The sequence below is a fragment of the Pelophylax lessonae genome (assembly GCF_965119305.1).
Source record: "Pelophylax lessonae genome assembly, chromosome: 8".
Taxonomy (NCBI): Eukaryota; Metazoa; Chordata; class Amphibia; order Anura; family Ranidae; genus Pelophylax; species Pelophylax lessonae.
The window spans coordinates 149123757-149146200 of NC_138775.1; the positions used below are offsets into that span (position 1 = coordinate 149123757).

The window sequence follows — 22444 nt, forward strand, 5'->3', positions numbered from 1 at the left end:
GCTCCCCTCCCACCCAATTACATGAGGAATAGTAGTTACATAGTTATTCCTTATTGGGGTTACCAAAGGTTTAATAAATGGTGAAATAGGAACAAACCTAATAGTGATGCCCCTGACAATGTCATAGTATAACGAAATGCTTAGGGTGGCACCAGAAGTGACGTCATCACTCATAGCGGCTGAAGGCTGGGAAATCGGGAATGTGTTGATCGCAGCAGATTTTAATTTTTTCATGGTACCAATGATTATTATTGTAAGTGTGATACTTTTTTTTAAAAGAGAAGTATGGCTTTTTTAAAATAATAAAAAATCATACTCCTCTAGATGGCTGCAACACTGATCCCAGCTGCAGCTGTCCCCCGCTGCCTCTAAGACCAAAACCTGCTGATTGCTCAGATCTTGGTCTTTAGCTTGGTGCCCCTCTAGCCCTTTACTGGATTGTTGGGCTGTGGAGGGGTGGGAGCGGCTGGCTTTAGCCCGCTGTCAGCTAAAATTGGGTCACAGGAGTGCAGAACTAACTACACTCCTGTGATCCATAGGAGAAGTATAGCCAAAAAAGACCTTTGGCTATACTTTTAAATAAAGGGTTTTTCTACTACTTTACTACCTTATGAGGTTTGGTCCTCTCTTTTTTATGGTCTGGGTGGATATTGATTGGAGTGTGGACCTGTTCCTGCTTTTGTCTATACAGATATTTGGTCTCACAAGCATATTTGGCCAATCAATAGTTAGAGTGCGAAAGATCTCTGGTAAGGAGTTGTGTATTCTTTATCTCCTGTCACCGCGGGACCCTAGGAGTGGATCTTTTCATTGCACAAGACAAAATATATTTTTTCCATGAATGCCTAATGGTGGACTTTTCATTTGCATTAATATTAATCTTAATATTCTTAATATTAATTAGGTTTTGTGTATATTGCACAATGAATGTCTGCATCCTATTTTCTTATGATGATCTGATTAAGAGAGGTGTGTAGAATATTCTTTTTGCACATCTTGGTTTCCAACTCTAATTTTGCCATCAACAATAACATCTACTGCAATAAAAGTGTGTTATATGATAAGACTTTTTAATTTATTAGATTTTCTGTTTATAAATCATATTATTCCCCATAGGACAATTTTTAGGAAGAGGATTCTCCTCTGTTAAGTACAAAATTTCCTTCTTAAAAAAGCTATTTATAGAGGATCACTTTCATTCAAAATACAAAAAGGGTTGTTGATGTAATTGTGTATATCTTACTATTTTATTCCAAAGTAGCCAAATGTATATCCAGAACTATTGGATTATAGTACTGGTACAGGAACTAATATAATAGTTGTTTTTATTCCTGTGGGCATATTGCTGTCTTTTGTTATCCACCAGCAGGGTAAAATACAACAGTGGTGTATCTTGTTAAAATACTTTTTAGTTCTAGGCCTCCTCACCCCAAACTTTCACATGTCTTGTTAAAACTTACTCCACAGAAGCTATAAATTATATGTCTTGAAATAATAATAATGAATAAGCCTGAACAGGGCTAAAAGGGCCCCTATAAATGTATGCTGTATTTGTAGGCTTATTTACATTTATAAGGGAAAGAGTACCAGGTATATTATTTTCTCTAAACATGGCAATGCTATCACAGTATATACATTATTTTACTAGCTACATTTTGGTTGTATTTCTTCCATAACTTTATGACTTATTCTATCTCATGGCTCCAAAAACTCTATACCCTGCCCACTCTTTAGGCAAACAAAATAAATAACCTTACCTCGAAATACCACCATGGATCCATTCTGAAGAGTAGTCATTCCATCTGCTGGTGGTCCAATGCACAAATTCATCTGAGGGTCTATGGTAAAACATGTATAGTTTAAGCAATACTTTGTATGATTCAAATTTTATGTAGCAATATCAATCGAAAAGAAAGGAAGATAGGACTGGCAGTACTTTTAACCAGATTGTTTTTTTAATAAATGCTCAAGTAAACTTGGCAAAGCCTGCTCATTAATTCAAATGGCCAAATAACATGTGATTATAACTTAAAGCCTAAAGCATGCGGGTATAGTTAAGATGTTCAGTTGTTGCTTCACCAATACTACAATGAAGAAGATGCATGAACTAAATTACTTTGACTAATAAATCATAGTTAATATAAGACTTATTGGTTGTAGGATTTCAACACCTGTGGTCTTTCTGGTCGTTCATGCACTAAAGTCTACAGTTAGAATAGAAAATAGTGTGACATACATCATACAAATAACTTAGTGGGTTCTGTGGTAAAAGAACTTTGCTAGTAAGGGAAGTCAAAGAAGACTGACCAGCCGTTTTAAAGCTTACATTTAAATCCAAAAACAAACATTTGCATCAGAACTACTTTTCTTTCCATACAAGTCAATAGGGATATCAATAGTCAAAACTCAAAAACAATTTGAAACGGGTTGATGCAACTTAAAAGTAGATCAAATGCATAAAGAGGTTAACAGCAGATTAAACACACCTTTCAATAAACATGGTAATGATCTTAGACGTGTCTCAAACTGACCTCAAATTAAATTAAATGTATCAGTAGATACATTGGAAACAATTAACTTATTATATGGATGAAATTTTATCTCACGATTTATTAAAGGGAGCCTGTAGTTTGGAGGCTGTCATACCTGACCTCCCCTTGTCAAAAATGCTTGCAGCCTGGCTTTTTCACCAACTTTTTGCAAATATGCACATTTTTCATATAAGCAACAAGTATAAAAGGCAAAAACAAAACCAATGTGGGTCACTTTTACTGTTTAAAAGTCCATACATAACAAAAAAAAAAATCATGAAAACATAAAATACGAGGAATTGTATAATCGTTTAAGAGTTTTAGAGAGTTAAAAAGCATCAACCAACAGCTGTAAAAAGGAAATTAGAAAAGCAAAAATGCACAAGTTACTTTTAATTCTATATATATATGAAAAGAGACATGGTCCAGAAAAAATGAGAAAGAATAAACGAATATATAGTGCATGAATTAGATGGCTAAAGTCTTTAAAAAGTTGAGCTAAATTACTTTTAGGTGATTCCTTCTAGTTTAATGAGTGTCTTAATACCTATGGACTGGCATAAATCAAGCTATACCTATCTACAAAACTATCAAACTCTTCACTTTCTTAAAGGAGAAGTATGGCCAAAGCTCTTTTTCATGATTCAACCAACAGTGGCCTAAAGTCTGCAGGCAGCTGACATCACGGAGCTGGTCCAGGCTTTGCGGGGATCCTGACAATGATGTTGAGATCCACCCAGATGCCTGTCCAACAGCTGACTCAGCCTCTCAGCCTACTGCTGAGAGCCTGTGTCTGAGCCAGCCACTCTCTCCCCCTCCACAGCAGCTCCAGTGAGCACTAAAGGGACAAAGCAGAGAGCTGGTGACTGGCAGTCTCTGCTCTCTGCTCAGTGAAAACCAAGAACTGAACCGTCAGCAGTCTTCGATCTCTCAGGTCTTGGTGTAGAGCCAGTGGGGGACAGCTGCAGCATCAGATCATTGCTGCAGCCATATGGGTGAGTATGTATGTTCATTGCTATGTATGGTCACTGCTAGCCCACCTGACGCATTGAAAATTTTTGATTCTAGAATACATCTAACCTACTGCTATAAGAACAGAATTCTCTGCCAAGAAGCAAGGGGTAGCGCTGGGAATATTTACCTGATAAAACATTGAAAGAGGCAGAATCTAAGGGGACTTTCGCAGAAGACCATAGTTCAGTCACAGAAAACAATTTACCCTCGAATAATCAGGTCCCATAAAAGTCTCTAAATTTACACTGTCTCTCTTAGGGGAAATCAGTAGCAGACCAAACATATGTGTAGCCTGCTGACCCTCTAGAGAAGTACAGGATCTTCCAGCAATACATACTTCCTAGCAAGGAAGAAGTAAGATCAATTCCATTCTGAACACCCAGCATTTAAAGTGATTGTAGAGGTAAAAGCATTCTCTGCATTAAGGTAAAAACATTTTTTATGTTCAGCTCCCCCCAACCCCCCTCCTAAATACTTACCCAATCTTAATCCAACATTGTGCCAGAGAGCAGCAGCACTACTCTCTCTCTCCTCACTGGAAACTGAGGCAGCAGCAGCAGGAGCCATTGGCCTCCTAAGGCTGCTCTCAGTCAAATCCTGTGAGGACAGAGCAGGGGCAGGGCCAAACCACACTGTATGTGTCAGTAGTCTGCAATCCTGCAATCACACAGCAGGCAAAACATGTTGATGTAATGTCCTAACATCATCTTGCCTGGATGAACTTACTACCTAGACAACTCTAGGATGTATGTAGTGAGCGATGGAGACTAGCTGCACATGTACAGAATAGCTCACTGAGGCTGAGCCAGAACAAAGGACTGAACTACCTAAAGCTATGGCAAAAGCCAGAGGGGGACTGTAAAATGCAATTATTGGCTTTAACTTCTCTACTCTAAGCTCCACTTGTCCTCCACATGCATTCCTCTGGAGAATGTATGATCTGCAGCTGGACTGTTTTTCGCTTTTCATTTCATTTTATAACTTGTCCAGTTTGAAATGACACTAAAATTATGATTCGTCACAAAACATTGTAAAGATTTTTTTTGAAATGCAGTAAAAGCTTTTTTTCCAATGTTACTCTTGTTATCAATATCCTCCCTTTGAATTGTGTGGCTTGGTACTACTGAGACATGCTTTTGATGCGATTTTCAGTGCGATTTTGTAATGCAACTTTGATACAACTTTGGATATGTTTAGTGCATTCTATGGAGCCAATTCACACTGAAATCATGCCAAAGTAGCACAGGAACCTTTTCCAAAATTGCACTGATTGATTACTATGCACAGCTGCACCAGGTTCTGTGTGCACCAGTTTTAGACTATCTCCCCAGAGTGTTTTGTATGTAAAGCTTGCTAGTTTACCATTACAAATAATAGTGAGATTTCTATACCCCAAAACCAGTAACTAGACTCCATTGTTTGTTGCCAATGCTGAGACTTAATTGCAGTCTGTCTGTCTGTTTTGATGTCCCAATAAACTTAGGAATAGAGCTAACTTATACATACTGGTCAATTTTTAAAGGTATAGTTCACCTTTACCAAAAAACTGCCTTTGCAGGTAAGGGGCACTCATAGATAAAAACAAATTTTACAGCTTTGACCAAAATTAAATAATGTCCTTGCTATAGGTGTAGGCCATTTAGGTACTTCCTGAAGCCTAACTGAGAAACTTCCAGAGATTGCATCATCCTGTCATGCCTTGTTGCGAGGACGCTGCTAAGAGATTCCTAGTCCTTTCTGTTCATCTCGAAATTCAGGAGCAAGGTCTCAAAAGCTGAGCTCAGACCTACTGCTTTAGGGACTAGAGTCAAAAAAAGAAACAAAGGGAGCACCGACCTAGCGTATTTTCCTCAATAACAGGCTTTATTAATTAAAAGTATATATACTCCCAAACAAAGGTGTAAACAAGCATATCCAATCCGAACATCTGGAACAAACAGTATCCGTGACCGATGTCCTCAATATATGATAGCTAACACGTTTAGACGCTTAGCCTCTTCTTCAGAGCCACTAAGCCTTCGAAACAGGTTAGCCACCATATATTGAGGACATTGGTCATGGATACTGTTTGTTCCAGATGTTCAGATTAGATATGCTTGTTTACACCTTTGTTTGTGAGTATGTATACTTTTAATTAATAAAGCCTGTTATTGAGAATAATGCGCTAGGCAGGTGCCCTTTGTTTGTTTTTTTTTTATTCCAGTGCTCTCAGACAACCCAGTCTTAAAAGGGCAGAAAGGCTGTGGCCATTTGGGAAGCCAGGTGTGAGTTCCATTGAATAACATCTTCCATTAGGTCGGACAGGGGGCCCTGTCTCTGAGCGCAGGAAATAGGTGCTACTGCATTGCATTTTTTGTCTACTGCTTTAGGGGTCAGTGCATGTGAGGGGGTTTTAACCAGAGAAAGCTTACTTCTGTGATGGTGGAGGTGAACATGGTGGATGGTGGAGCTAGGAATCTCTTAGCAATGTCCTAGCAACAAGACAGGATGGGAAGATGCAATCTCTGGGAGTTTTTCAGTCAGGTTTCAGGAGGTACACTACGTAAATGGCCTACACATATAGCAAGGGCATTATTCCATTTTGGTCAAAGTTACACAGATTGTTTTTATTTACAGGCTCCCCTTACAGTTTTTGGTAAAGGCAAATTATGCATTTATAGTCCTGAACGAGTCCTGGAATCAATAATTATTAACAGTCTGACCTCTTATTACTTTTTTACAACTGTGGTAATTTTGTACAAAAATAAGGTAGGGCAAGTATATAAGATTATAAATGTGCAATTATTTTATAGAATTTGTTTGTTTTTTACAATCTACTTACCAGTAGCACGCTTGATTTTGTTTATCAGCAATAGCCATGCTGTTGACCTATGGTTGTTCTGGCTAGGTATTCCTGTTAAATTTGTTGTCGGCGAAGTATTTATTCTCCTGTATATTTCCTCTATGATCTGAATAAGTTTTGATCCAGGTTGTTGATGCCAGATAGGTGGTGTCCCTTCAGATAATGGGTATTCGGGAGGAATCTTTCTCTCATCTATATTTGGTTGCCTTGTTTGTAATGATGGTATATTTACACCTGGATACTGTTGTTGCATCTCAGCACATATTTCTGTAATAAGCTTCAAGTCACTCTCAGGTATTTTTAAACTTATTGCTTCATCCTTGAGCAAATTACAAATATGATGTGGATGAATTGTATGGGGTGTTGTGGCTTTATTAGTTTCAATGTCATCCTCATTACTAGGCATAGTTGTGAAGGAATCTTTATGGTTTGGTGTTGTTGTGGTATGCTTAGGTATGGATGTTGTTTTTGCATTTGGTGATTTCTTAGTTGTGGCTTCATGACTTGAACCTTCATCTGGTATAGGCCTTTGCCCAGGTTGCTTAGTAGTCTGATCCATACCTGGTTGTCTAGTTGTCAGTTTAACAGATTGACCAGTTGTTGTTGTTTCTCCTGTGTCTTTAGTTGAAATAATATCATCGGCATGTCTTGTAGTAGGGTTTGTGCTAGTTTGTGATTGACTTTCCTTTGGATTCTGTGTGCTAAAAGGAGCAGATGTGGCAGGATATTCATTCATTTTATTGGTTGAATGATCTACAGTTTGAGTCTTTGGAGATGTTTTGCTGTCTTTACCAGGAGAAGAATGAGGTGAAGTAGTTGTCAAACCACTTTCAGGTTTGTGTTTTGTTGGGCCCATTGGAGTGCTCTTATGTTGAACTGCAGTTCCCTCTAATCCTGCAGTTGTAACTGCAGTTCCCGCTAATCCTGGAGTTGTAACTGCAGTTCCCTCTAATCCTGGACTTGTATGCTTAGCATTAGAATCTGCTGTACTTTGATCCTTAGGTGTTTTCAATGTGCTCACTGTAAAATTAAAAGAAGGTTCATGTAAATGATTTATTCCACTTTCTATCACATTGTTCATGTGCTTACTTTTTGCGACACTGCTTTTGATTAAAGGGGGAGTGGTTGTTACATTTACATTTGCATGCTGGTTAGTATTAGTTTTATCTAAGCCTTGTGCACTGGAGCCACTTACTACAGCCACTGTGTGAAAATCTGAAGAATGCTTTGGACTTACAGTGTTTTTCAGATTTGTGAATGTGGAATGTCCACTCACATTCTCTTTTAGAGTTGTAGACATTCTGCTTGTTCCTATGCCAAAAATAATCTTAGATAAATTGCCCTTTCTAGTAAATGATGGACTTTCAATAATTTCACTTGTTGCATCCCCAGCATCTGTTTTTCCTGTAGACATATCATTTGGTCTCATTGTAGGCAAAACAGATAAAATGTTATGACTAGAAACATCAGTTTTTTCAACAGTTGTCTGAATTTTATCTAACATTTTAAAAGCCGAGGAACCTGGTGTAATTGTGTTTGTAGTAGGCACAGAAAATCTTTTCTTGTCTACTCCTGCAGTGCTTGGCTTTATTGTGAATGGAGTAACACTTTCTCCCTCACTCTTGCCATCTGTTGATAAGGGTTTGTAGTCAACTGTTGACACTGGAAAATGTCCTCCTGGATTTTTTGTCATGACAGATGACTGGTCAGCCATGGAATCTTTATCCAATACAGTAGTAAAGGAATCACTAGTATTTTCCTTAGCTACAGTGGTTTCTTTTGCAACTATCATGGTGGTGCCAATGGTCTTATGATCTGCATCAGTAGCCTTTAAATCATATGTTGACTGAGCTGTCATATTTTCCATTGTATCTGGGGTTCTGCCTAAAGAAGTAGTTTGTTGTTTATCATTATCCGGAAATCTAATATTGCTGATTTTAGATATGGGAATAGCCACAGTAGAAGTGTGCTTATCTGTGGTCTGCCATACTTTTATTTTATCTATGGTAGTTACAGATGATATATCGGAATGTTCTGTATCAGTTTCTTTCCTTATCAGTAAATCATCTGTTGTCATATGCAGAGTGTCAGGTGTCTGTCTCAAAGTTGATGTCTCACTTGCGGAGGAGGATTTTTGTGTACTGTTGGTTGTGACTGTGTAAGGTATTTTTGTTCTCTCAGTGGAAGCTTCAGTTTTAATTGGTTTTGAGCTACTTTCCCTAATAAGTGTAGTGTCTGGAGGCTTCTGTGTACTTTGCTTTTTTGTGGGTTGCAGTAATGGCGTGCTCAGTGTTGTAGTTTGTTCTGTCAGTGTTATATGAGTTGAATGTTGTTTCTCTGTCAGTGTTGCATACATTGTGTCTATTTTTGCACTACTTTGTTCTATTGTTAATATATCTGAGACTGATTTGTCCTCTCCTGAACTTGTAGAATATGGAAGGTTTGTGAAAGCGTTAACTGATATCCCAACATTATTTCTGTTGTCATCGGTGGTTGGTAAATATTCCTCTTTAATGGTTGTGGTCACTGTCACTGTTGTTGACTGAGGAATATTTTGCTTTTCAGTGGTATCCATTGATCTAAGGGTATTTGTTGAATCTTTTAGAGGTGTCTGTGTTGTGTGCAAAGTGCTTAATGCTTGGCTTATCTGGGGGTGTTCAGTTGTTATACTTAATGCATTAGCCTTTGCTTCTGGTGTGAAAAGTTTGTGGTGACTATCTTTTGAATTTGTATCTTTTGTCATTAATATAGAAGTGTCTAGTGGTATTTCCTGACTTAAAGAAGTGGTTTGTTGTTTATCATTTTTGGGAAATCCAACACTAGTATTGCTGATTTCAGATATTGGAATAGCCACAGTAGGAATGTGCTCATCTGTGGGCAGAGAGATTGTATGGAATATGGATTTTTCTGTTTGCTGTTTGTGCTCTGTAGGTGATATATTTGGTGTAATAGCATTTTCTTTGGTTATCTCAGTTGTGTCTAAATATTTCAAAGTATTTGCCTCTTGTGTTACCAAACCAACGCTTGTTTTGAGATCAGCGGACAATGTTGTGTGGTAATTGGTTGATGTAATGGCTGTAGCGGTAACTTTTGTAACTGTTGACGCTGAAGCACTTAATTCTCCAGACAGAATTGTGGATCTTATTTGGTCTGTCCCTGTAGTAACATTTGAAGATGTCGTTTTTGATGGAAAGTTAGACAAATCCTCCATAAATGTCTCGGTTGTTAAAATTTTGGAATCTGCTCTTTCACTAGCAGTCATAAAAGTATTATCTATATTTGGTACAGCAGTGCTGATTGTTGTAACAATTATTTCATCCCTTTGTGAAATTTCTTTGTCTATATTCATGTTTTCTGTGGTAGGCCTAACATGTGGTACATCTGTAGTAGTGAGGGAAGATTTAGTGGAATCTGTTTTTTCTATTCTAACTGAGCCACTAGTTGGATGGGATATTTCTGCTATGTTTGCAGTCTGGCTAGATCTGGCTGTAATACTAGTTGAGTTTGGTATTGGTAAATTAGTATATACTGTATGAGGACTTGTTTTGTATTCTGTGGTACTTATGGTTGTTATTGGTTCTGAGGAAATTGTGTTCACAATAGTAATAGTGGTGTGTTGTGTATCTTGGCTTTCTGTTGTTTGCAAAGAAGTAGTGCTTCTTGTTGTATAATCATTTGTGATTCCTTTCTCTGTAATTTGCTTTTCTGAAGATAAATATTCAGTGGTTATGTTGGGTGTATGGAGGTTTTCTGTTGAGGTATTCTCAATTATTTCTGCATGGTATGTGGACAAAATGTCTATTTTTGTTGTGGCAGTTGTCAGAGAGTTGTCTGGTGCCGTTGAAGTAATATATATGCTTTTTGTAGGCTCCCTATGTGATGGAACAGTTTGTTCCTTGGTTATACCAGCTGTATCAGTGGCATTTAGTACACTGTTATCTGCCCCTGTTGTACCTAAGTTTGTTTTATGGCCATCAGACAATGTAGTGTAGTAACTGACTGGAAACAATGTAACAGCACTTGTAACATTGGCATCTCCATTAACTGCTGTGACCTGTGTACTCCACTCTTTGGGCAATAGTGTTGTTTGCTGTTTTTCTATTTTAGCATTTACAGATGTCATACCTGATGTTTCCTTTGTGACAGCTATAGAATCTATATTATGTATAGTGGTCTCTTTAGCAACAAAAATAGTACTATTTTCTACTGGTACTTCAGTGCTCATTTTAGTAGTAGACGTTACTTTGTTATATATCTCTTTTTCTGTAACTTCTTTTTCTACTGGTACTCCAGTGCTCATTTTAGAAATAGGCATTACTGTGTTATATATCTCCGTTTCTGTAACTTCTTCTTTCTCTACTGGTACTTTTGTGCTCATTTTAGTAGTAGGCATTACTGTGGTATCTATCTGATTTTCTGTAACTTCTTTTTCTACTGGTACTTCAGTGATCATTTTAGTAGTAGGCGTTACTTTGTTAAATATCTCATTTTCTGTAACTTCTTTTTTCTCTACTGGTACTTCAGTGCTCATTTTAGTATCAGGCATTACTGTGTTATCTATCTCCGTTTCTGTAACTTCTTCTTTTTCTACTGGTACTTCAGTGCTCATTTTAGTAGTAGGCAATACTGTGTTATCTATCTGATTTTCTGTAACTTCTTGTTCCACTGGTACTTCAGTTTTCATTTTAGTAGTAGGGGTTACTATGTTAGATATCTCTTTTTCTGTAACTTCTTTTTCTACTGGTACTTCAGTGTTCATTTTAGTAGTAGGCATTACTGTGTTATCTATCTCATTTTCTGTAACTTCTTTTTCCACTGGTACTTCAGTGCTCATTTTAGTAGTAGGCATTACTGTGTTATCTATCTTCATTTCTGTAACTTCTTTTTCTACTGGTACTTCAGTGCTCATTTTATTAGTAGGCGTTACTTTGTTATCTATCTCATTTTCTGTAACTTCTTTTTCTACTGGTACTTCAGTGCTCATTTTATTAGTAGGCGTTACTTTGTTATCTATCTCATTTTCTGTAACTTCTTTTTCTACTGGTACTTCAGTGCTCATTTTAGTAGTAGGCAATACTGTGTTATCTATCTGATTTTCTGTAACTTCTTGTTCCACTGGTACTTCAGTGTTCATTTTAGTAGTAGGTGTTACTTTGTTATCTATCTCATTTTCTGTAACTTCTTGTTCCACTGGTACTTCAGTTTTCATTTTAGTAGTAGGTGTTACTATGTTAGATATCTCTTTTTCTGTAACTTCTTTTTCTACTGGTACTTCAGTGTTCATTTTAGTAGTAGGCATTACTGTGTTATCTATCTCATTTTCTGTAACTTCTTTTTCCACTGGTACTTCAGTGCTCATTTTAGTAGTAGGCATTACTGTGTTATCTATCTTCATTTCTGTAACTTCTTTTTCTACTGGTACTTCAGTGCTCATTTTATTAGTAGGCGTTACTTTGTTATCTATCTCATTTTCTGTAACTTCTTTTTCTACTGGTACTTCAGTGCTCATTTTATTAGTAGGCGTTACTTTGTTATCTATCTCATTTTCTGTAACTTCTTTTTCTATTGGTACTTCAGTGCTCATTTTAGTAGTAGGCAATACTGTGTTATCTATCTTCGTCTCTGTAACTTCTTTTTCTACTGGTACTTCAGTGCTCATTTTAGTAGTAGGCATTACTGTGTTATCTATCTCATTTTCTGTAACTTCTTTTTTCTCTACTGGTACTTCAGTGTTCATTTTAGTAGCAAGCGTTGCTTTGTTATATATCTCTTTTTCTGTAACTTCTTTTTCTACTGGTACTTCAGTGCTTATTTTAGTAGTAGGCGTTACTGTGTTATCTATCTGATTTTTTGTAACTTCTTTTTCAACTGGTACTTCAGTGTTAATTTTAGTAGTAGGCGTTACTTTGTTAGATATCTCTTTTTCTGTAACTTCTTTTTCTACTGGTACTTCAGTGCTCATTTTAGTAGTAGGCAATACTGTGTTATCTATCTCATTTTCTGTAACTTCTTTTTCTACTGGTACTTCAGTGCTCATTTTAGTAGGCAATACTGTGCTATCTATCTTTGTTTCTGTAACTTCTTTTTCTACTGGTACTTCAGTGCTCATTTTAGTAGTAGGCATTACTGTGTTATCTATCTTCATTTCTGTAACTTCTTTTTCTACTGGTACTTCAGTGCTCATTTTAGTAGTAGGCATTACTGTGCTATCTATCTTCGTTTCTGTAACTTCTTTTTCTACTGGTACTTCAGTGCTCATTTTAATAGTAGGCATTACTGTGCTATCTATCTTCGTTTCTGTAACTTCTTTTTCTACTGGCACTTCAGTGCTCATTTTGGTAGTAGGCATTACTGTGTTAATTATCCCACTTTCTGTAATTTCTTTTGATAACAACAGTTTTCCTTGAATCGTTGATTGAAACTGATCTGTGTTTATATTTTCTGTGGTATGCCTTGCTTTTAGAATGTCTATTGCAGTGGTAGAAGACACATCAGAATGGTAGGTTGTTGGCAACTGGGATGTTTCCGGTAATTTTACAGTCTGCCTAGAAGTAAAAGTCTCACTGGTTAAAACCGTTTTTTGTGAAATGTCTGTAGTTAATAAAATAGGATTTGTGAGCATTTCAGCTGTCACTGGTTTTAAACCAGTTTCACTATCTGGGGTCATAATCAAGGGTAAGTTTGTACTCTGTATTTGTGAGGTTTGCAGGTCTAGCTTGTTCATTGTTGTATGACTGGCTGTGCCTTTCATTTCAGGCTGTTGGGTTGTTATGCCATTGGGCCTTGCCGGATCAGTTTGTTCTTTAATTATTTCAGCTGTGCTTATGGCATTTGTTACATCATTTGATTCTCCTGTTAACAAATCTGTTTTATGGTCAACAGACAATGTTGTGTAAACTTTGGCTTGAGAAAATGTAGTAGTTGCTTCTTTAACTTCAGTAACTTCATTAACAGGCGACACCTTAGTAATTTCCACTTTGGGTTGCAGTGTTGTTTGCAATTTACCTATAGTAGTTGCTATGGATGTGGTACTAGATGTAGAATTAGGCAAAAGTTAATTTCCTGTATCTCCGGTCACAGCTACATAGTCTGCATTATTTGAGGCTTTTTCTGTAGCAACCATAACACTATTCACTTCAGTTGGTGTACCAGTAATGATTTTACTAATTAGTGTTACTATGTTTTGGTTGTTTCTTTCTGTGGCATCGCTGGGTTTTGCTGACAAAAGCTTTCCTTCAGCTGTTGTTGGAGATTGGACTTCATCAGTTCCTTCTGTGGTCTGCCTTGTATTTTGTACAGATATACTAGAGACAACATTTTCACTTTTACTTTCTGTAATTTCCTTCAAAGTTGTCAAATCTTCTTGAATAGTGGATGTAGGAGATACTTTATCTGTATTGCCTGTGGTTTGCCATACATTTATTTTATCTTCGGTAGTAACAGATAATGTTTTCTCAGTGGAAGCCTCAGTTTTTGGTTTTGAGCTACTTTCCTTAAAAAGTGTAGTGTCTGGAGGCTGCAGTGTACTTTGCTCTTTTGTGGGTTGCAGTAAAGGGGTGCTCAGTGTTGTAGTTTGTTCTGTCAGTATTATTTGAGTTGAATATTGTTTCTCTGTCAGTGTTGCATACGTTGTTTCCATTTTGGCACTACTTTGTTTTATTGTAAATATATTTGCTACTGATTTGTCCTCTACTGGAGTTGTAGAATATAGGTTTGTGAAACCAGTATTTAATATCCCAATATTACTTCTGTTGTCATCTGTGGTTGATAAATGTTCCTCTTTAATGGTTGTGACCACTGTCACTGTTGTTGACTGAGGAATATTTTGCTTTTCAGTGGTATCCATTGATCTAGGGGTATTTGTTGAATCTTTTAGAGGTGTCTGTGTAGTATGCAAAGTGCTTACTGCTTGGTTTATTTGAGGGGGTTCAGTTGTTAAACGTAATGCCTTTGCTTCTGTTGTGAAAGGTGTGTTGTGACTATCCTTTGAATTTGTATCTGTTGTCATTATTATAGAAGTCTGTGCTAGCTGTGTGGAACTGGTAGAAGTAGTATCAGTGCTGACACCAGTTGTACCTACAGAAACAGTTGGCTTATCACTGAAGAGTGCAGTGGTTTTAGATTCACTAATATTTTCCTCTTTAGCAGTGCCTGCTGGAAAAACTGTGTTCATATTATCAGCTTGATCATGAAGTGAATAAGCCTTTTCAGTACCTCCAGTAGCAGAAGATGCCACATTTAAATATGTATTTTTTGTAGTTTTGAAATTAGATTCACTAAATACTCCATTGTTTTGGGGAGAAGTTGGAAACCATATTTTGTTTGTACTTGTTGGTGGTTGTTCAGTTGTTTCTTTGGTTGTAGAACTGTAGGTTATCATTTCCTTATTCAGAGTTTCATCTGTATCAAAGTTTGATGACTTTATCGCGACCGTTGTCACTTTGCTACTTGTTCCTGAACTCACTGTGTTTCCTACATCAATTTCTACCTTCTCTCCATTATTTGTTCCAGGATAGGGTGTGGTCATATCCATGTTAACTGCATTAGTCAATAAAACCTCTGTACTTTTTGCTTTGGTTTCCATGTCTTGCTGCTCTATAGTAGATTCATAGTTATGCACAGGCTTTGTGCTTTGCTCATTGAAGGTTGCTACTGGAGTACTGGTTAATAAAGTAACAGATATATCCATACCATTCACAGTAATGCTTATGTTGTTCTTACTTTGTTGAGGTGTAGTCCCTGTTGTTGTGTCCAGTCCTTTGGTTTTCTCCTCTTGTGTTGAACTTTGAGTGTAGAGAACAGTTGTGGCTGAACTTCCTGCAGATTGTTTTTCTGTTGACTCAGGAATGGGAGTAGTAGTTGTTGTTTTGTATGAAGATCCATTAATGCTTTCTGTTTGTGGGTTTATTGAAGGTTTTAATGTTCCTTCTGTATTTTTTGTTCCCACTGTAGTTGGCATGTTTGTGGTTGTATTGAGCCTAATAGTTGTTGACACCATGGTTGTTTGTAAAAAGTCCATTCCACTACCATCTTCTCCAGAGCCCTCATCTGGAGTCGTGTAACCAGGTGTTGGGAGAGGATTCTTCTTCTTTGGCGGCATTAGGGGCTTCTCAGGTTCTTCCTCTTCTTAAAAAAAAAAAGATGCAACATTTTTTTGTTAGTATGCTTATATAGTACAGGATGAACTTGATTTTGTTATTATTATGCTATAAGCAAGCTCATACATCTTTATTAACAATATATGTGTATGTTTTGCACATTATGAATTTGTGTTTTGGGTAACAATGAGGGAGATTTATTAAAACTTGAGCATGGAACACAATCTGGTGCAGCTCTGCATAAAAACTAATCAGCTTCCAGGTTTTATTGTCAAAGCTTAATTGAACAAGCTAAAGTTAGAAGTTGATGTCAACAGTTGTAAAGCTATACCAGATTCTGAGTGCTTCAGTTGTAGTTAATCTCACCTAAAGAGTCCAATTTTTTTGTACTAAAGTAAATTAAAAAAGAAAACTTTTTCTTACCAGGAAATTTCTTTTTATTTTTTTCTTTAAGGTTTTTTTTATTTTTTCCTGTCTTCCTCCGGATTGATTTGCTTCTACTATGTGATGATGAAGACTGAGAAGAACTTGAAAACTCACTCTCAACTGTTTCTAATAAAACAGACAAAATACAGATTAAAATTACCAATACCTATTGATACAACAAAAAATAATTGAACAATGCATTGTAAGGTGGATGTAGGTCTTCAGAGCACTTGAGGATTAATGGAGCCATGTATCAGACACCTAGAGGTTCCTACTTTTTCCACCTTCAGCTAACCTTTTCTTTAAGCTGTGCAGTTTCCAGTTTGTTATTGTTCACACTTATTTGTTCAGTGTTAAGCAATAACATATTTTAATAGTTAATGTTAATGAAATCTAAAGAACTGCATAGTTCTTGATATTAATGTTTGGACCTCATTATCAATCCTGTGTGTTAGCTCTAACACCTGGCGTGGAGCTTATTTGGGATTGGACTCCAAGGGCAACTGAATGGCTAGGAAGCAAATGAAAGATCAATGGTTAGCTAGTGAGAGTGAGAGCCTCTGTCAATAATATGAGGCCTAATATGCTCTAAAATGTACCCCTTAGGGACCAGACACTTATATACCCGTAGCTAGTTGAGGACATAGGGCATGTTACACATGCTCATAAAAGGTCATCAAAGTACACGCGTCTAATTCAGTATTTTTGCCCCGCTGCCACTCCCCCTTTCCACTTGCCAGTAATTCCCAGATTTTATTTTAAAAAATGAGTTGCCATGCAAATACATCAATCAGCTCTAGCAGCTGTTGCTATAATAAAAAAGGCTTCATGATTCAGTGTTTGTCAACATTGTTCAGACAAAATAGAGATATACAAAGTAACACTGCTCCTTCTATATCTTTTCTGCTTCATTCATCTGCAAATTAAAGGGACCTGACAAATAATAAAGAAAAAAAACGTTTTTTTCTTTTTTTTTCTCAAAATGAAGTATGTCTCTACCCAACCCTTTCTTAGTTTACCACAATGAGCCCTACTTAACCCCTCCTTTCTTTAACTATTGTTTTCCTGCTGATTTAGTTTTTGTTTAATTATATTCTTAACCTCCCTGGCGGTATGATTGTTTCCGATTTTAGGTGCTGAAAGTGGTACAATTATTTTGCATGTAATTCTTAAGGACGAGCAGCCCAAACCAACTATTTACGTATGATTATTTTTTACTGTGCGTTCTTCTCTATAACATCTCGGGTACGATAAATTTTAAAACACAAAATCATAAATTATAATAAATAACCATAAATAAATTAAAGTAAGTGTATATATATATATATATACATATACATACATATATTTTATATATACACATATATATATATATATATATATATATATATATATATATATGTGTGTGTATACATATATCTATATCTATAGATATAGATATGGATATAGATATATAGCTATATATATATATATATATATATATATATATATATATATATATATATATATATATATATATATATATATATATATATATATATATATGTATATATAAAAAGTACAGTAAAACTGCAGGAAAGGGCACTGGGGGGCAAACTAATGTCAATTTATTTTTTTTTTTCATGTAATCCAATGGGATTACAATATATCAGTGTGTTTGTGTGTTTTACTATTTGAATTTGCCGCTGGTTCCACCCCCCTGCAAGCTTCATGTTGCAGGAGACGGAATCCGGGGGTCACAGCATCGGGCGGAAGATCCGGCCACCGTATGCTGCAAGAGACACATCGCGGGATCCCAGGGACAAGGTAAGTAACCCTCTACAAGGATCCAGTGATGCTCCCTGGCGGTACTCCGAGTGTGGCTTGGGGTTACCGCTAATGGCACTAAAATTTCACCCCGAGCCACACTCGGGAATACTGCTAAGGAGGTTAAAAGCATTAATATTTAAACTTTCTTTGTTCCTACTATTTTTTTTATTACTTAAGTTTTATTTTCAAAATTGATAAAAAAGCTTTCTTTTTGTAAATAAATAAATACGTAAATAGTGTTTTGTATCAGAGTAATAATTTTATAATTTTTTATAGTAATACTGGGTTTTTTTAAACTAACTTGGACAAAAAAGAAAAAAAAAAGTATGTTTTTTTTTTCATTTTGTTACTTTTTTTCTAAGACTTGCAAAAAAAAACATTTTTGCAAGACAATATCACAAAAAGAAAGCATAGTTTGTTCTTAAAAATATATATTTGTATTATTTGGTTATCTAAAATAGTGACAAAATTCATATTGAAAAAAATGGTCTATAGAAATTTTTTTAAAAATGCTCAGGCCAAGGGAGGTGTACAGAGGTGGGGAAATTATGAAAAATGTGAAATATGAGAAGGTTAAGGACCAGAGAAAATGTTACATTTCAACTTTGTGACTAATGATTCTGAATAGCTTTGTCATTACTTATGATACCAAAATAATTAATATACTGAATATTTTTGGGGGGCAGACAAGCTTTTTGTTGTCTTCCAACTATTATTTTATGTTAGATGTATCCTAAAATCTAAAAAAAATAAAATCAATCACAAAGTTTTTGGTGCAAATCGTCTTGGAGCTGTTTAGATAAAGTGCTTATTGTTATGTATTTTATAATGCATCTCTAAAAAAAAGTTATTTTTAATTCTACTACTACTACAACATAAAAAAGATCCATAGTATATATAAAAGAAGCTTGCAAACACTGTTTTCAAACTTTCTTTATACATTCGTTGTTGATCAAAAACAGAACACTATCCTGCTATCAAGCTGATTTAACTGGAAGATTTGGTGTGGCAGTTAAGGAGGAGCCCTGTACATACGAGGTATGCTCAAAGTCTGAAATAGATTATGTTTCTTAGATGTGCCTCATACACAAGGATCCTTATTTTGTTAATACAGTGCAGATTTGTCATGGGGCATCCCTCCAAGATTTGTGAAAAACTAGCAAGTGACTGAACCTACTAGTAACTATCCAAAAAATGAATTTGGTTTTTGGTAAGCTTTGTTTTAAAAAAATAGCCTGAATGTTTCTCCCTTAAATGTGAGCCCCAGGCAAACAGCTAAATACATACCTAAAATGAACTATTTGCCTGCTAAATTATTGGTAATTAAGTACAACCAATCTTGTGATCAGGACACTCCTGATGGACAGTATAAATGGGTTTCTAGTGTAGAGAACCTAGAATTGAGAACCTAGTATATCTAGTATATCTCTGTATCACTGAAATATATTTCCAAGATTAATGGCACTTTTTAGTCACTACGGTATGTACCTTGTCTTTCGTCTTCTGAGTCAATCTTCTTTTTTATTTTCACTGTATCTTTTGGTGAGGGTTTCTTTTTTGGGTTTTTCCCTTTTCCTGGTTTTGGGGATTCTGGTTGAAGAAAGATCAGGTTTTTAACACTGGCATGTAAGGAGGATTTGGCTGCAAAGAGGCTAAAGGTGGTTAGCACTTCTGAAATTTAACAAATGGTAAAATAAGGTGAACGTATTTTACAAATAAAAAATGGCAGTTACCAAACCACAATTGTGCTTCGCTTCAACCAAAACTGGAACATAAACTATTAAAATAAAAGTGTAATTAAAGTTAGACCTTAACATTAAGGTTAACTGCAATCCCAATTAATATAAATCATAAGAACATCATGCTAAACCGATGCTAAATAAATACATGCGGTGATCAATATAAATTAAAAATCAAATTAAAATGGAAATAAGAAAGGTATAAATCGGCCACAACAGTGTAGTTTATAATATCTGTTCCAATATAACAAATCCATGTTTCAGCACAAAGGTGCTCCCCCCTTTAGTTTAACTCTCGCCTTCAGCAATACGACCTTGCAATTAAGCTTGGTCAGAATACACCTTTTAGCCTCTTCTGGGCTCGAGCAGAAGTGGTCAATGGTTTTCCTTTTCCATCACCCCACTCCGCTTGTTGATATCCAGGTACCATAAGTGAGAAGATCTTAATGGTGTTTAAACCTTTTTAAAACAATCTCCTTATTTAAAAACAGTGACCATATAGATCCCATTACTGTTAAATTTCGTAAGCTTATTACTAGAGCAAGGAACAGTGGACTTATTGACCAAAAAACACTTGACTTTTTGAATGTAAAAAATCCAAAAACACCAGCTATAAATGAGCTTCCAAAAAATCATAAAAATGCTGTTAATCCTCCTGGCCGACCGATTGTATCGGGAAACAGTTGTTTAACCGAACCAGCGAGCCAATTAGTGGACGAATATATCCGCCTACATGGTAAATCTCTTTGTTCCCATATTCAAGATACAGGTGACTTACTATGGGTCCTAGAGGGGATATTTGTTCCCAAAGGGGCATGGTTAGTAGCTCTGGATGTTGAGGCGCTTTATAACTGTATTCCACACTCTACAGGACTCAAAGTTGTTGAAGGATTCCTATCTGAACGTGGTTTGACTGCTCGAAATTACAACACGTTTGTTCACCAATTGTTGGATTTCATCTTATCCAACAATATCTGTATGTTTGGCCGCTCCCACTTCCTCCAGGTGCAAGGTGTTGCTATGGGGACCTGTTGTGCCCCTCCTATGCAAACTTGTACCTTGGGGGGTGGGAGCTGATGATGATCTATCAGTCTTCACCAATCACATACTGGTGTGGAGAAGATTTATAGATGACATATTCATGATTTGGACCAGTACAAAAGAAGAACTGTTGTCATTTATAGACACTTTAAGGCAGAATGAATTAAATCTAAAATTCACATTGACATTCAATCAGCAAACTATTGAACTTCTGGATGTACAATTATTCCTCGATGAGGATGGTACTGTGGGGTCTTCTCTCTACAGGAAACCCTCATCAGGGAATACAATTCTCCATGCTACAAGTTCACACCCTAATCCCTTAATTTCTGAGCTATAAACCATTCCTCTGAAAAACCTGCCTTTGTGCCATAACCTTTCACAACTTGAGGCTGTCTTTATTCCAGTCCTCATATGATAAATTTCAAGAAAATGATAGATGCATTATATGTAATAGATGTTTGTAAAAAAAAAAATGTTGTAAAAAATGTTTTTGTTTATATTTTTTGTAATTTTTGGATTACTTGAACAAAATAATAAATTGTGTGAACTTTGGCAAAAATATATTAATATACATTTCTGTGTTATTATATACTAATTCTGTACAGATGGTGCTTGCAGATACAAGATATCTGTATAGGACTTCACTTCCTAGGTAATATGTAGTGGGAAGTTTATCCACAAGATGGCAGCAAACAAGGAAGGTAATATACATGAAATAAAAGCCTGGGGGCCCTGTTATCCAGACCTTCATTCGGTTGATGTGCCCCATTGGGTGGTGTGTGTGGTAAGCAGGGCCCCTCGTCTCCACCGCACAAGTCCCCGCAAGGGTCTGACGTCCGGCGGACTGACGAGTGACTTTCCAAGATGGCGGCACTGGCCTCAAAAACATGTCGCCGTCTTGCGCATGGGCGGCAGGCTATTATGGCGTCCACGACCCCTTAAGGCATGGTACACACGCTGGAGGTTGAAAGGCATTATAAATAATCCAGGATTAAGGGCTCATTGAGCTTGGCTTTCTTCTGGAGACACAACAGGTAAAATACAACTACTGATGAGAATCCAAGAAGTATTGGTGGGAATTTAACAGTAATGGGTTTGACTCCTCTCTATTTCAGAGTGGTTTGAGTCTTGTAACACAAGGATTTTGTGAGGAGATTTTGTGGCTGTATTCCACACCTGTTGCAGATTCCAAAAATATTGTTTGAAAAACATTTGCCCAAATATCATTATGCCCTAAAAATCAGTAGCACCTCATTTGTATTCTACTGGTCATGTGCTTTCAGAAAATATATGGTTTGGGGGGTCTTTAACAAACTCTGAAAGCTGTAAGGGGAAAATAAAAAAGCAATGGAAAAATTGCAAAAATGGCCTGGCCAGCTAAGTTTAACCACTTAAGCCCCGGAAGATTTGGCTGCTCAAAGACCAGGCCCTATATTGCGATTCGGCACTGCGTGACTTTAACGGACAATTGCGCGGTCGTACGACGATGTACCCAAATTAAATTGACGTCCTTTTTTTCCCACAAATAGAGATTTCTTTTGGTGGTATTTGATCACCTGTTCGATTTTTATTTTTTGCGCTATAAACAAAAAAAGAGCGACAATTTTGAAAAAATAACAATATTTTTCACATTTTTTTATATGAAATTCTCAAAAAAAAGGTAAAAATCACAATTTTATAACATTTTAGGCCAATTTGTTTTCTGCTACGTATGTTTGGTAAAAAAAAAATCGCAATAAGCGTATTTTATTTGGTTTGTGCAAAAGTTATTGCGTTTACTAACTACGGGAAAGATTTATGTCATTTTTATTGTTTTTTTTTTTTTACTAGTAATGGCAGCGATTTTTTTTTTTTGCGGGACTGCGATATTGCGGCTGACAGATCGGACCCCTGACTGACATTTTTGACACTTTTGGGAGTACCAGCGACATTACTACAGTA

At 36.4% G+C, this 22444-nt stretch overlaps 1 protein-coding gene across 1 annotated transcript in view; it reads right to left on the reverse strand.

Annotated features, from left to right (window-relative positions):
- The window catches only part of PRG4 (proteoglycan 4), a 134752-nt gene that overhangs the window by 14384 nt on the left and 97924 nt on the right, over window positions 1-22444 (reverse strand). Inside the window, exons 15-19 of the mRNA XM_082265581.1 lie at window positions 19209-19310; window positions 15909-16037; window positions 14569-15513; window positions 6367-7407; window positions 1758-1838 (exon numbers count right to left, since the gene is read on the reverse strand). Of these exons, the coding sequence (XP_082121707.1) occupies window positions 1758-1838; window positions 6367-7407; window positions 14569-15513; window positions 15909-16037; window positions 19209-19310 (2298 nt within the window). The remainder of the gene's footprint in view (window positions 1-1757; window positions 1839-6366; window positions 7408-14568; window positions 15514-15908; window positions 16038-19208; window positions 19311-22444) is intronic.